Source organism: Lolium rigidum, chromosome 6 (genome assembly GCF_022539505.1).
Source record: "Lolium rigidum isolate FL_2022 chromosome 6, APGP_CSIRO_Lrig_0.1, whole genome shotgun sequence".
NCBI classification, from domain to species: Eukaryota; Viridiplantae; Streptophyta; class Magnoliopsida; order Poales; family Poaceae; genus Lolium; species Lolium rigidum.
In genome coordinates this window covers 329,305,713-329,320,081 of record NC_061513.1, presented here as the reverse complement: position 1 = coordinate 329,320,081, position 14,369 = coordinate 329,305,713, and the positions used below count along the sequence as shown (strand labels likewise).

Below are 14,369 nucleotides of genomic sequence, written 5' to 3'. Positions count from 1 at the left end.
GGTGGAATTCCCACCTCTAGTGGGAATCCTAGCTTGGGAAGGTTTCCCACCATATGGAAGGTTTTGGGTTCGGGTCTTATTCGGAGACTTGTAGTCCAACACTTGGGGCTTCCACCTATATAATGAGGGGCATAGGGGAGGGGGCCGGCTACACCAAAGCCACCACCTTGGCCGCCCCCTATAGTGGCCGGCCACCCCCTCTCCCCAAACCCTAGCGCCCCGCTCCTCCACCATATCCCGCACGCTTAGCGAAGATCCGCCGGATTTCTCCACCGCCACCGACACCACGCCGTCGTGCTGTCGGATTCAAGAGGAGCTACTACTTCCGCTGCCCGCTGGAACGGGGAGGAGGACGTCGTCTTCATCAACAACCGAACGTGTGACCGAGTACGGAGGTGCTGCCCGTTCGTGGCGCCGTGATCAAGATCTTCTACGCGCTTTTGCAAGCGGCAAGTGATCGTCTACCGCAGCAACAAGAGCCTCATCTTGTAGGCTTTGGAATCTCTTCAAGGGTGAGACTCGATAATCCCCTCGTTGGTACCGTCTTCTAGATTGCATCTTGGCTTGGATTGCGTGTTCGCCGTAGGAAAATTTTTGTTTTCTATGCTACGTTATCCTACAGTGGTATCAGAACCGTGTCTATGCATAGATGGTTGCACGAGTAGAACACAATGGTTTTGTGGGCGTTGATGCTTATGTTATCTTTAGCTTGAGTACTTTACATCTTTGTGGCATAGTGGGATGAAGCGGCTCGGGCTAACTTTACATGACCGCGTTCATGAGATTTGCTCCACACTTGACATGCAACTTGTATTGCATAAGTGGCTTTGCGGGTGTCTGTCTCTCCTACTATAGTGAAGATTCAATTTACTCTTCTATTGACAACACTAGTATCACCGTTGTGGTTGATGTCCGTAGGTAGATTGGATCTTGCTCGAAAACCCTAAACCACGTAAAATATGCAAACCAAATTAGAGAACGTCTAACTTGTTTTTGCAGGGTTTGGTGATGTGATATGGCCATAATGTGATGATGACTATGTATGAGATGATCATTATTGTATTGTGGCAACCGGCAGGAGCTTTATGGTTGTCTTTAAATTTCATGTTGAATAGTATTTCAAAGTAGTTGTAATAGTTACTACATGGAGGACGATCATGAAGACGGCGCCATTGACCTTGGTGCTTCGCCGACGATGATGGAGATCATGCCCGTTGATGATGGAGATCATGTCCGTGCTTTGAAGATGAAGATCAAAGGCGCAAAGACAAAAGGGCCATATCATATCACATATGAACTGCATGTGATGTTAATCCTTTTATGCATCTTATTTTGCTTAGATCGCGACGGTAGCATTATAAGATGATCCCTCTCACTAAAATTTCAAGATAATAAAGTGTTCATCCTTAGTAGCACCGTTGCCAAGACTTGTCGTTTCGAAGCATCTCGTGATGATCGGGTGTGATAGAATCAACAAGTGCATACAACGGGTGCAAGTCGATTTTGCACATGCGGATACTAAGGTGGCCTTGACGAGCCTAGCATGTACGGACATGGTCTCGGAACACGTGATACCGAAAGGTAGAGCATGAATCATATGATTGATATGATGAACACTTTGAGTGTTCGCCATTGAAATTACATCTTGTCTCGTGATGATCGGGCATAGGTGTGATGGATTTGGTTCGTGTGATCACTAAGACAATGCGAGGGATATTGTTTTGAGTGGGAGTTCACCTAGTTTTTAATTTTGTTAAATTAAAATTTGAACTCAATTTGTCATAAACATTAGTCTAAACTATTGCAAATATGTTGTAGATATGGCGTCCCCAATCAATTTTAACCGAGTTCCTAGAGAAAGAAAAGCTTAAGAGCAACGGTAGCAACTTCACCGGTCGGTTCCGTCATGTGAGGATCTTCCTCAATGGCGGAAACCTGCAATATGTGCTTGATGCACCGCTAGGTGACCCTCCTGCAGAAACTGAAACCGATGAAGTAAAGAATGTTTACGCGACTCGGAAAACTCGGTACTCTCAAGTTCGGTGTGCCATCCTGTGCGGTACGGAAGCCGATCTTCAAAAACGTTTTGAGCACCACGATCCACATGAGTTAATCAATGAGTTAAAGACTATCTTTGAGACTCATGCGGCCGTGGAATGCTATGAAGCATCGAAACACTTCTTCGAGTGCATGATGGAAGAAGGCAGCTCCGTTAGTGAGCACATGCTCGCCATGACCGGGCATGCGAAGAAACTCAGTGACTTGGGAATAGTGATTCCTAACAGACTGGGGATTAATCGTGTCCTTCAATCACTGCCACCTAGTTATAAGAACTTTGTGATGAATTACAATATGCAGAACATGAACAAAGAGTTACCTGAACTCTTCGCCATGCTAAAATCTCGCTGAGATTGAAATTAAGAAAGAGCACCAAGTGTTGATGGTCAACAAGACCACCAGCTTCAAGAAACAGGGCAAGTCTAAAGGCAAAAACAAGAAGAGTGGCAAGAAAGCTGCCACGCCTCCTGTGAAACCTAAGTCTGGCCCTAAGCCTGATGCTGAGTGCTATTACTGCAAGGAGAAGGGACACTTTGGAAGCGTAATTGCTCCAAGTATTTGGCGGATCTGAAGAGCGGCCTTGTCAAGAAGAAGAAAGAAGGTATATCTGATATACATGTTATAGATGTTTATCTCACTTGTTCTCGTACTAGTACCTGGGTATTTGATACTGGTTCGGTTGCTCATATTTGTAACTCGAAACAGGAACTAAAGAATAAACGAAGACTACTAAAGGATGAAGTGACGATGCGCGTTGGAAATGGATCCAAAGTCGATGTGATCGTCGTCGGCACACTTCCTCTACATCTACCTTCGGGATTAGTTTTAAGCCTAAATAATTGTTATTTTGTACCCGCGTTAAGCATGAACATTATATCTGGATCTTGTTTAATGCAAGACGGTTATTCATTCAAGTCCGAGAATAATGGTTGTTCTATTTTTATGAATAATATCTTTTATGGTCGAGCACCTGAAAAGAATGGCTTATTTCGTTAGATCTCGATAGTAGTGATACACATATACATAACAATGATGCTAAGCGAATTAAATTGAATGATAATTCTACTTATATGTGGCATCGTCGTCTTGGTCATATTGGAGTGAAACTCATGAAGAAACTCCATACCGATGGATTACTTGAATCACTTGACTTTGAGTCACTTGATAGATGCGAAGCATGTCCGATGGGAAAAATGACTAAGACTCCATTCTCGGGTATGATGGAGCGAGCTGCGACTTATTGGAAATCATACATACGGATGTATGTGGACCAATGAGTGTAGCATCGCGCGGTGGTTATCGTTATGTTCTAACCTTCACGAGATGATTTGAGTAGATATGGGTATATCTATTTAATGAAACATAAATCCGAAACTTTAGAGAAGTTTAAGGAATTCCAAAGTGAAGTAGAAAATCAACGTAACAAGAAGATTAAATTTCTACGATCTGATCGTGGAGGTGAATATCTGAGTTATGAGTTTGGCATGCATTTAAAGAAATGCGGAATACTTTCACAATTGACACCGCCGGGAACACCACAACGAAACGGTGTGTCCGAACGTCGTAATCGAACTCTCTTAGATATGGTTCGATCTATGATGTCTCTTACTGATTTGCCGTTATCATTTTGGAGTTATGCATTAGAGACAGCCGCATTCACTTTAAATAGAGCACCATCAAAATCCGTTGAAACGACACCGTATGAATTATGGTTTAATAAGAAACCTAAGCTGTCGTTCCTTAAAGTTTGGGGTTGCGAAGCCTATGTAAAAAAGTTACAACCGGACAAGCTAGAACCCAAAGCGGAGAAATGCGTCTTCATAGGATACCCTAAGGAAACTATAGGGTACACTTTCTATCACAGATCCGAAGGCAAGATCTTTGTTGCTAAGAACGGAACCTTTCTTGAGAAAGAATTTCTCACTAAAGAAGTGACTGGAAGAAAAGTAGAACTCGATGAGATTGAAGAATCTCTGCTTGTTGATCAGAGTAGCGCAGTGCCGGAAGATGTTCCTGTGCCGCCTGCACCGGCAACAGAGGAAGCTAATGATAATGATCATGAAACTTCAAATGAGATAACTACTGAACCTCGCAGATCGACAAGGGAACGTGCCACTCCAGATTGGTATGATCCTTGTCTAAATGTCATGATTGTGGATAACAATGATGAAGACCCTGCGATGTATGAAGAAGCGATGATGAGCCCAGATTCCAACAAATGGCAAGAAGCCATGAAATCCGAAATGGGATCCATGTATGATAACAAAGTATGGACTTTGGTAGACTTACCTGATAGCCGAAAGGCCATCGAGAATAAATGGATCTTCAAGAGAAAAACGGATGCTGATGGTAATATTACTGTCTATAAAGCTCGACTTGTCGCAAAGGGTTTCCGACAAATTCAAGGTGTTGACTACGATGAGACTTTCTCACCTGTAGCGAAGCTAAAATCTGTGAGGATTTTGTTAGCAATAGCTGCATTTTTCGATTATGAGATTTGGCCAGATGGATGTCAAAACGGCGTTCCTTAATGGAGACATTGAGGAAGAGTTGTATATGGTACAACCCAAAGGTTTTGTCGATCCTAAAAATGCTAACAAAGTATGCAAACTTCAGCGTTCAATCTATGGACTGAAGCAAGCATCAAGAAGTTGGAACCGACGCTTTGATAAGGTGATCAAAGACTTCGGGTTTATACAGTGTCATGGAGAGGCTGTATTTACAAGAAAGTGAGTGGGAGCTACAGTAGCGTTCTCGATATTATATGTAGATGACATATTATTGATTGGGAATGATATAGAACTATTAAGCGGTGTAAAAGGTTATTTGAATAATAGTTTTTCAATGAAAGACCTTGGTGAAGCATCATATATATTAGGCATCAAGATTTATAGAGATAGATCAAGACGTCTAATAGGGCTATCACGGAGTACATACCTGGACAAGATTCTAAAGAAGTTTAGAATGGACGAAAGTAAGAAAGGATTCTTACCTATGTTACCGGGCAAGGTCTTGAGTAAGACTCAAGGTCCGGCTACGGCGAAGAAAGAGAAAGGATGAGTCGGATCCCCTATGCCTCGGCGAGTAGGCTCTATCATGTATGCCATGCTATGTACAAGACCGGATATAGCACATCGCTGTTAGTTTGACTAGCGAGATATCAAAGTGATCCGGGAATGGAACACTTGGACAGTGGTCAAGAATATCTCGAAGTACTTGAAAAGAACTAAGGATATGTTTCTTTGTTATGGAGGTGACCAAGAGCTCGTTGTAACAAGTTACACCGATGCAAGTTGGAACACCGATCCCGATGACTCTAAGTCACAATGCGGGTACGTGTTTATATTGAATGGTGCTGCGATAGAGCTGGGCAAGCTCGAAGCGGTGCACGGTGGCGAAATCCTCAACGGAATCGGAGTACATAGCGGCTTCGGAGGCTTCATCAGAAGCGGTATGGATGAAGAGGTTCATTGTAGAGCTCGGTGTGGTTCCTAGTGCATTGGACCCACTAGTCATCTACTGTGACAACATGGGTGCCATCGCCAATGCACAAGAACCAAGGTCACACAAGAGGCTGAAGCATATCAAGCTGCGTTATCATTCGATTCGCGAGTACATCGAAGATGGAGAAGTAAAGATTTGCAAAGTACACACTGATCTGAATGTAGCGGATCCGTTGACTAAAGCTCTCCCTAGGGCAAAGCATGACCAACACCAGAATGCCATGGGTGTTAGGTACCTTACAATGTAATCTAGATTATTGACTCTAGTGCAAGTGGGAGACTGTTGGAGATATGCCCAAGAGGCAATAATAAAAGTGTTTATTATATATCTTTATGTTTATGATAAATGTTTATATACCATGCTATAATTGTATTAACCGAAACATTGATACATGTGTGATATGTAAACAACAAAGAGTCCCTAGTAAGCCTCTTAACTAGCTTGTTGATTAATAGATGATTAGTTTCATAATCATGAACATTGGATGTTATTAATAACAAGATTATATCATTATATGAATGATGTAATGGACACACCCAATTAAGCGTAGCATAAGATCACGTCATTAAGTTATTTGCTATAAGCTTTCGTTACATAGTTACCTAGTCCTTATGACCATGAGATCATGTAAATCACTTATACCGGAAAGGTACTTTGATTACATCAAACGCCACTGCGTAAATGGGTGGTTATAAAGGTGGGATTAAGTATCCGGAAAGTATGAGTTGAGGCATATGGATCAACAGTGGGATTTGTCCATCCCGATGACGGATAGATATACTCGGGCCCTCTCGGTGGAATGTTGTCTAATGTCTTGCAAGCATATGAATAAGTTCATAAGAGACCACATACCACGGTACGAGTAAAGAGTACTTGTCAAGAGACGAGGTTGAACAAGGTATAGTGTGATACCGATGATCAAACCTCGGACAAGTAAAATATCGCGTGACAAAGGGAATTGGTATCGTATGTGAATGGTTCAATCGATCACTAAAGTCATCGTTGAATATGTGGGAGCCATTATGGATCTCCAGATCCCGCTATTGGTTATTGGTCAGAGTGAGTACTCAACCATGTCCGCATAGTTCGCGAACCGTAGGGTGACACACTTAAAGTTGGATGTTGAAATGGTAGAACTTGAATATGGAATGGAGTTCGAATATTTGTTCGGAGTCCGGTTAAGATCCCGGACATCACGAGGAGTTCCGGAATGGTCCGGAGAATAAGATTCATATATAGGATGTCATTTTATGTGAATTAAAATGATTCGGAAGGTTCTATGGAAGGTTCTAGAAGGTTCTAGAAAAGTCCGGAAGAACACACCTAGGAAGGTGGAGTCCACATGGGACTCCACCTCCATGGCCGGCCAACCATAGTGGGGTGGAGTCCCAAGTGGACTCCCCCATAAGGGGCCGGCCACCCCCCCATATGGTAGGTGGAATTCCCACCTCTAGTGGGAATCCTAGCTTGGGAAGGTTTCCCACCATATGGAAGGTTTTGGGTTCGGGTCTTATTCGGAGACTTGTAGTCCAACACTTGGGGCTTCCACCTATATAATGAGGAGCATAGGGGAGGGGGCCGGCTACACCAAAGCCACCACCTTGGCCGCCCCCTATAGTGGCCGGCCACCCCCTCTCCCCAAACCCTAGCGCCCCGCTCCTCCACCATATCCCGCACGCTTAGCGAAGCTCCGTCGGATTTCTCCACCGCCACCGACACCACGCCGTCGTGCTGTCGGATTCAAGAGGAGCTACTACTTCCGCTGCCCGCTGGAACGGGGAGGAGGACGTCGTCTTCATCAACAACCGAACGTGTGACCGAGTACGGAGGTGCTGCCCGTTCGTGGCGCCGTGATCAAGATCTTCTACGCGCTTTTGCAAGCGGCAAGTGATCGTCTACCGCAGCAACAAGAGCCTCATCTTGTAGGCTTTGGAATCTCTTCAAGGGTGAGACTCGATAATCCCCTCGTTGCTACCGTCTTCTAGATTGCATCTTGGCTTGGATTGCGTGTTCGCCGTAGGAAAATTTTTGTTTTCTATGCTACGTTATCCTACACTTCAACTGCTTGGTGAACCATGCTGAATCCATTGGCAGATGCGGCGCTAGAGTTGGAACGACCGTGAACGTGCATGCGTTCATGGCCCAACACAAAGCACTTGGGATTCACCTACACAGCCTCCAAGCGAGTCACAAGCTCTACCTGGAGGCGTTGAACGTGCCTACTGCACTCTCTGTATGTGACTGCTCTATCTGTAGAGCAGCTTAAATTCTTGTAAAATGTAGCTTATGTTGTATCTATCGGTACTACTGTTGGATCTGTCGTGAATATATCTATACTATGTTGGCTGCTGTATGCAGCTTATCTTATATTTTCTCTGCATTTGTGCCCTAGATTTCCTACTTGATTGGGTAAAAACGAAGGCATAAAGAAATGAATGGCGTTAAAAAATAGAAGGAGAAGCTGCTCTAGATTTGCTACCAATTTGGGATATCAAATATGAATGAGATCGAGCGAGACAGAGGAAAAAGGTACATTGAAAACTGCTAATTTGGGCGAAAGAGACAGAAATCACTCGTGCCCACGTCCCGGACCTACACGGCTCCACACGCTACGGCCACACAAACACGGTCTCATCCTGTCCCACATGGTCCCTTCCTACCAGCCCCACACGACGCTGCCCCACAAACGACGCGGCCCCACGCGTCGGCACGGAACGGTCAACTTAACGGGATTCCTTCCGTCCGAGCTCCTTCTGCGGCTTTAACACAAGGGCTTGGGGAAAACTGAGAAAAAAATAAGAAGCTGGGGAAAACTGAGTACAACTAAGGACCTGAGGGCACGAAAATAGAAATCCCTAATATAAAATCCTGAATTTCTAGCAAAATCTAAAATCTTCCTGCTTTCATATTTTCCTTTGAAATTTCGAGAAACTAAAAATTGGCTAACCGGATAAACTCAGATGAATTCGGATGTAAATTTTTTCCACGATCATTTTGATATATTATAGTTTTTTTCAACGTCGTATGCAATCAGAAAAGCCGTTTTACCTTTTTCTGAACTTTTTTGCAAAAAAGTTAAATTTTAAATTTGTTAATTTCCCCTAATAGCACCGGTTCGCGGCTGACGCCAACATTTAGCACCGGTTCGTGGCACGAACCGGTGTTAAAAGTCCACACGAACCAGTGCTAAAGCTCTGGCCTCTTAAACCGGTGCTAATGCACCCTTTAGTTTAGGTTCGTAACCTAATCGGTGCTAAAGCTCCGGGTAGCTTTCAACAAAAGCCTATTTTTCTACTAGTGGGGCTATATCGGACAATGCCACCAACTACTATATGAAGCGGGCCCACGGAGATGCTCCAAGTATGATCTATTCTTGCTTGATTTTCTAAACACCTTCCATTTGCCCAAGAAATAGTTATATGCTAACGGTTTTGCTAATTCTCAGTTAGTTAATTGAGAATTAGCTTAACTCTCAGTCAACTTTTAAACTGTTAGATGAGCTGTGCGAAGATTCCTGCACGTGCGCGAACTATCTTTTATCTTTTTTTTTCCTTTCGTGGGAGAGGAGCGGCCCGCCCCGTCTGGCCGGCACAAATGCTTGCCTGTATAGCCTTCAACTGTAGCCCGCGTTTGAAAGGGACTGAGATGTTGCACCGGAGACAGATGCTAGATGGAACGTGATGTAAGCTATTTGGGATGTTCTTGCTTGGAAAAAGAAGCTATTTTGTGCTGCATTTTCGTTCGTCGTTGTAAAACACGTTTCTTGTTGTTTATGTTTTGTTGCTTTTTTTAATCTTTTTTGAGAGAGTGTTTTGTTGCTTTTTTCATTGTCTGCAATCTGCGTAGGTTCTTGTACTAGCCCGAGTTAATTAGCCTTTGTGGGATATGTGCGCTTCATTTTTTTTCTGTTTTTTCCTACAATATTTATCCTGTTTTAGAGCTAGATTTTTAATTCTGCGAGTGTTAAGAAATCGTGTATTTTCTTGATTATTTTTCATTATAGAAAATATAAGAATCTTTTTTTCATTTTGCAATTGAGGTGACAACTGCATTTTATTAGTTACGAGTTGGGGTTACCGAGCTATTTTTAAGTTTCAACTGTGGTTGCAATGTTGTTGTTTTTTTTTGATTTTTTTGTTTGTAACTCATGTCGCAACTTAAATTTTTTAGTTGCAACTTGGATCGCAAATGAGATTTTTCTAGTTGTAAGTTGGATCGCAACTGAGATTTCATTTGCAAGTGAGGTCGCAACCAAGATATGTCCAATTGCAAGTGGAGTTGCCACTGACAAATTTTTTCCAACTGCAACCATGGTTGCGACTGAAATTTTCTCCAGTTGAAAGTGTGGTTGCAACTAAGATTTATCTCAAGATTTTCTCTAGTTAAAAGTGTGGTTGCAACTGAGAATTTTTGCAGTTGCAAGTGTGGTTGCAACTGAGAATTTCTGCAGAGTTTTTCTAGTTCTAAGTGGAGTTGCAACCGAGATTTTTTTAGATATGCAAATTATAAAAAGTTACCGAAGTTTTTTGTTGTGTCATTTTATTTTAACGAATATGAGAGAAAATTTAACTTACTCGTTCTGCGAATGTTGAGATTGTAAAACATGAAAATAAAACATAAAAGAAACAACTATAAAAGGTGCTGACATCATTCTACTAAGTTATAAGCTAATTCTTTGTAAACTAAGCCCTAGAGAGACCTATTTTATTTAGTTGCAAGTGTACTTCCCGTTGCAAGTATAGTCGGAACTAATATTTTTACAAGTTGCAAGCAAAGTAAACTTTTTTTCTGTTGCAACGATACCCAAAAGAATTCTATGGGCTACTGGGAAATAGTTTAACTGCTCAAAATCTTCACGCAAAATATGTAAATGTGTTTGTTATACTTTAAAAAAAGGAGCGCTCAATTCTGATGAATAAGTCACGTTCAAGCAAGTTTGTGAACCGGTCTTTTTATAATCTACCGTGGCCATATATGACTGGCTTAATAGTATTCTTGTTGGACTGTGCACTGGCTTAAATGTATCGATCACAGCGTTCCCAGCCAGCAGGGACGGAGCCAGCAATCTTAGTATGAGGGAGCAGAACTAGCTAAAATCATACAAATAAGGAGCTGCCATGATTTGTGTTCAAAGAAAAATCATGAGCTTAGGGGGGGGGGGGCACCCCCTCTTCCCCCTTTGTCTCCATCCCTGCCTGCCAAATCCAATGAAGCGATATCTCGTGGGGTGTTACATGTCAGTTAGCTGAGAATTAAGCTAATTCTCAGCTAACTGAGCGTTAGATGCACCCTATGCTAAATACCCGTCTACCTCCTACAAGGCTGCACCGGGATGATGGTCGTGAACCTCACTCGTGATCCATGGATGGAATGGGATAAAAACAAGGTACTCCCTCTGTTCCATTCTATAGTGCCTATAGTTTTTTGGCACGAAAATTAGCGCAAGAGTATTTCTTACACAAGACACCCTAGCTGAACGATTTTGAGATCAACGCAAAATTTGGGAAATCCATATCTTCCTAACTTACCATAACAAATCCCACAAATCTCTTTTGTTGATTCTCCATATATGTACAACCAAGTTCAATAAAGAGCCAAGTTCAATAAAGGAAAGTAAAACATTGCTGCCTAATTTTAAGAAATCGCTGGCCATGCATTAGGAATCTCAATTAATTGTTTCCAATTTTGTATGAATTTTTTCTCATGCATGTTGTGTGCGAGCTGAACGGGGGAGAGGGTAACTAAAAAAAATCCAAGCTACAACATTATATTCCGAAACAAATGCCAAAAATCTATAGACAATATAGAAAGAAACCGAGAGAGTATAAAATAGCGTGCTAAATAAAATAGCGGCAGTCTCCTTCAAACGATATGGACGCTATATCGTGATAATAGTGTGGTATATTTTAAATAGCATTTTTAAAATAATAGTAAATATAGTCTAAAAATAAATAATTTTACTAGAACGAATGGATATATATATATAGTCCAGAACTGACAGAATCATACATACATAACCACATATAAAAATAGATCTGAAGTATTTTAGAAGGCTACCATCAACATTTCACAAGGCAACAACATATTATAAATTATTTATTAAAAAATATTAGTATTAGCGATATTATCTTCTGATTTAGAAGTGAAACCAACATATTGCAATTCATCACCACGAAAAAGTGAAAGCAACTTGACTGAAAAAATAGCGCGCTAACGCTATGAAGTTTTAGGGTGCTATAGCATGCTGTTTCGCGAATAGCGCCACAGCGAGCAAAATTACTAAGCGTGGACCCTCTCGCTATTGACGGAGAAATAGCTTGTTATTTTAAACATTGGATAAAAAGAAAGATTAAGCAGGACAAAATTTAATCAGATTAATTTCTTGCAGTTTCCAAAATGATTTTTTCCGTTACTAATACTAGTAGTACCATTTTTCCAGTATACCACCAATCCCATCAATCAATTAATCACCTCCATATATGCGATCCACCAAGATTACAAGTAATCACTCACGATTTTGTAGCACCGCCTTGATTACCGCCTAAAAATCTTCAGTTTCAGCCCAAAAGCAGTAAAAACCGGGGGGCTGCATGATCTCCTGCTCTCCGGTGAAATATACACTTGATTACGCGTAATGCAGCTCGCTGGCAATGAAATCCCGACTTGCCACATTCGTCTCCCTCATTAACCAAGTTCCCTTTTTTTCTCACACCGATCTCCCCTATTAATACGACCGCTGCACTGCAGTACCAGCATCAAGGCGCCATTAGCAAGCGATCGACCACCAGAGATACTCTTCCTTGGGAACTGAGTTGTGACACACTATGGCGGGTACGACGGTATCTCGCGCTCTCCTCCTGCTCGTCGGCGTCGTCCTCACGGCGCAGCTGTGCGGGTGCACGGCGTACGTCGGTCGCGGCGAGGGGTTCAGCGTGGAGTTCATTCACCGGGACGATGTCAGGTCGCCGTACCACGACCCGTCCCTCACCGCGCACGAACGCGTGCTCGGCGCCGTCCGGCGGTCCACGGCCCGCGCCGCGGTGCTCGCGCCCTCGCACGTCCGCGGCGATGACGACGCCCCCGCCCCTTCCACCGACGGCGCCGTCAGCGAGGTCACCTCCAAGCCTTTCGAGTACCTGATGGCGGTCACCGTCGGCACGCCGTCCACCAGGATGCTCGCCATCGCCGACACCGGCAGCGACCTCATCTGGCTCAACTGCACCGACGACAAGGACACGCCGCCGCCGACCGGCGTGTTCTACCCGGCTAACTCGACCACGTTCGGCCTCGTGGACTGCGATTCCGGCGCGTGCCGCGCGCTCAATGACGCCTCCTGCACCCAATCCAACCATTGCAAGTACCTCTACTCCTACGGAGACGGCTCCCGGACCAGCGGCCTCCTGTCCACGGAGACCTTCACCTTCGACGACGGTGTAGCGAGGCACAGTGACGAGGCCGCCTCGTTGCGGGTGGCCAACGTCAACTTCGGCTGCTCCACTCAAAACGCCGGCACGTTCCCGGCGGACGGCCTCGTCGGCCTCGGCGGCGGCGAGCTCTCCCTCGTCACGCAGCTCGGCAACGACACCTCCATCGGCGGGAAGTTCTCGTACTGCCTCGTCCCCTACGGCTTGAACGCCTCATCAGCGCTCAACTTCGGCGCCCGCGCTGACGTCACGGAGCCGGGCGCGGCCACCACGCGGCTTGTCCGCTCCGAGATCGACACCTACTACACCGTCAAGCTCGAGTCCATCAAGATAGGCAACTCCTCCTTCAAGCCGCACGGGTCCTCTCGCATCATCGTCGACTCAGGCACGACGCTGACGTACCTCGACAAGGAGGTTCTTGACACGCTGGTGGAGGATCTGACCAAGCGGATCAAGCTCCCCAAGGCGGAATCGCCGGAGAAGCTGCTGCAGCTGTGCTTCGATATCAGCCATGTGCGTGAAGGGCAGGTCGAGGCGTCGCTACCGGACGTAACGCTGCAGCTTGGCGGCGGCGCGGCGGTGACGCTGAAGGCGGAGAACTCGTTCGTGGTGGTGCAGGAGGGGACGATGTGCTTGGCGATGGCGGCGGCGTCGCAGCAGAACCCGGTGTCTATCCTCGGGAACATCGCGCAGCAGAACATGCACGTCGGGTACGACCTCGACAAGCGCACCGTCACCTTCGCCCCAGCCGACTGCGCGAGGTCCTACGCCTCCGTTCCTGCACCTTCGCCTTCGCCGCAGTAGAGGATAAATATCTGAATATCTGATCACCATTAGTTGTTCAAGATGGTGTAAATGAATATAAACGTGTTTTTTCCGTCATTCTTTTGCATTAATCCCAGCGAAAAATGCTCTGTCCATTTCATATTTAGTTATCGCCAATACTAAATGAACAACAACTAAAACAAGTAAACATGTGAATATATAAGTACACCACCAAGTGTCGTTGAAGCTGGCCTCCGGAGGTCAGTCAGCGCTGTTAGGAAATAAAATATGTGATCAATTGTGTATGGGAGGGATGCCTCCCAGGAGGTGTCTGTTGGGGAAGAGGTGTCTCCCCAACACACCCCTTCAACCTGTATATAAGTGGGTCTCCCACATTGCAATGAAATAAGAGAATCATTTGCTCCATCCTTTGTGTCTCTTCTCTCTATACTCTAACACGTTATCAGCACATAGATTCTACCCAGAGCAGTTTTGGCCTCGTCTAAAAAGTTGTTGTCCGGCGAACGGAGCAAGTCATTCGTCAACATTCACGCAACATATCGGAAGAGAAATCGAATCAGGATCAATGTCTTGGCGTCACATACGGTCAACTTCCGT

At 44.5% G+C, this 14,369-nt stretch overlaps 1 protein-coding gene across 1 annotated transcript; it reads left to right on the top strand.

Annotated features, from left to right (window-relative positions):
- Window positions 1-12,386: 12,386 nt before the first annotated feature.
- LOC124664774 (aspartic proteinase CDR1-like) lies at window positions 12,387-13,790 on the top strand. The gene has a single exon (XM_047202216.1). The coding sequence runs from the start codon at window positions 12,387-12,389 to the stop codon at window positions 13,788-13,790; it is 1,404 nt and encodes a 467-aa protein (XP_047058172.1).
- Window positions 13,791-14,369: the final 579 nt, after the last annotated feature.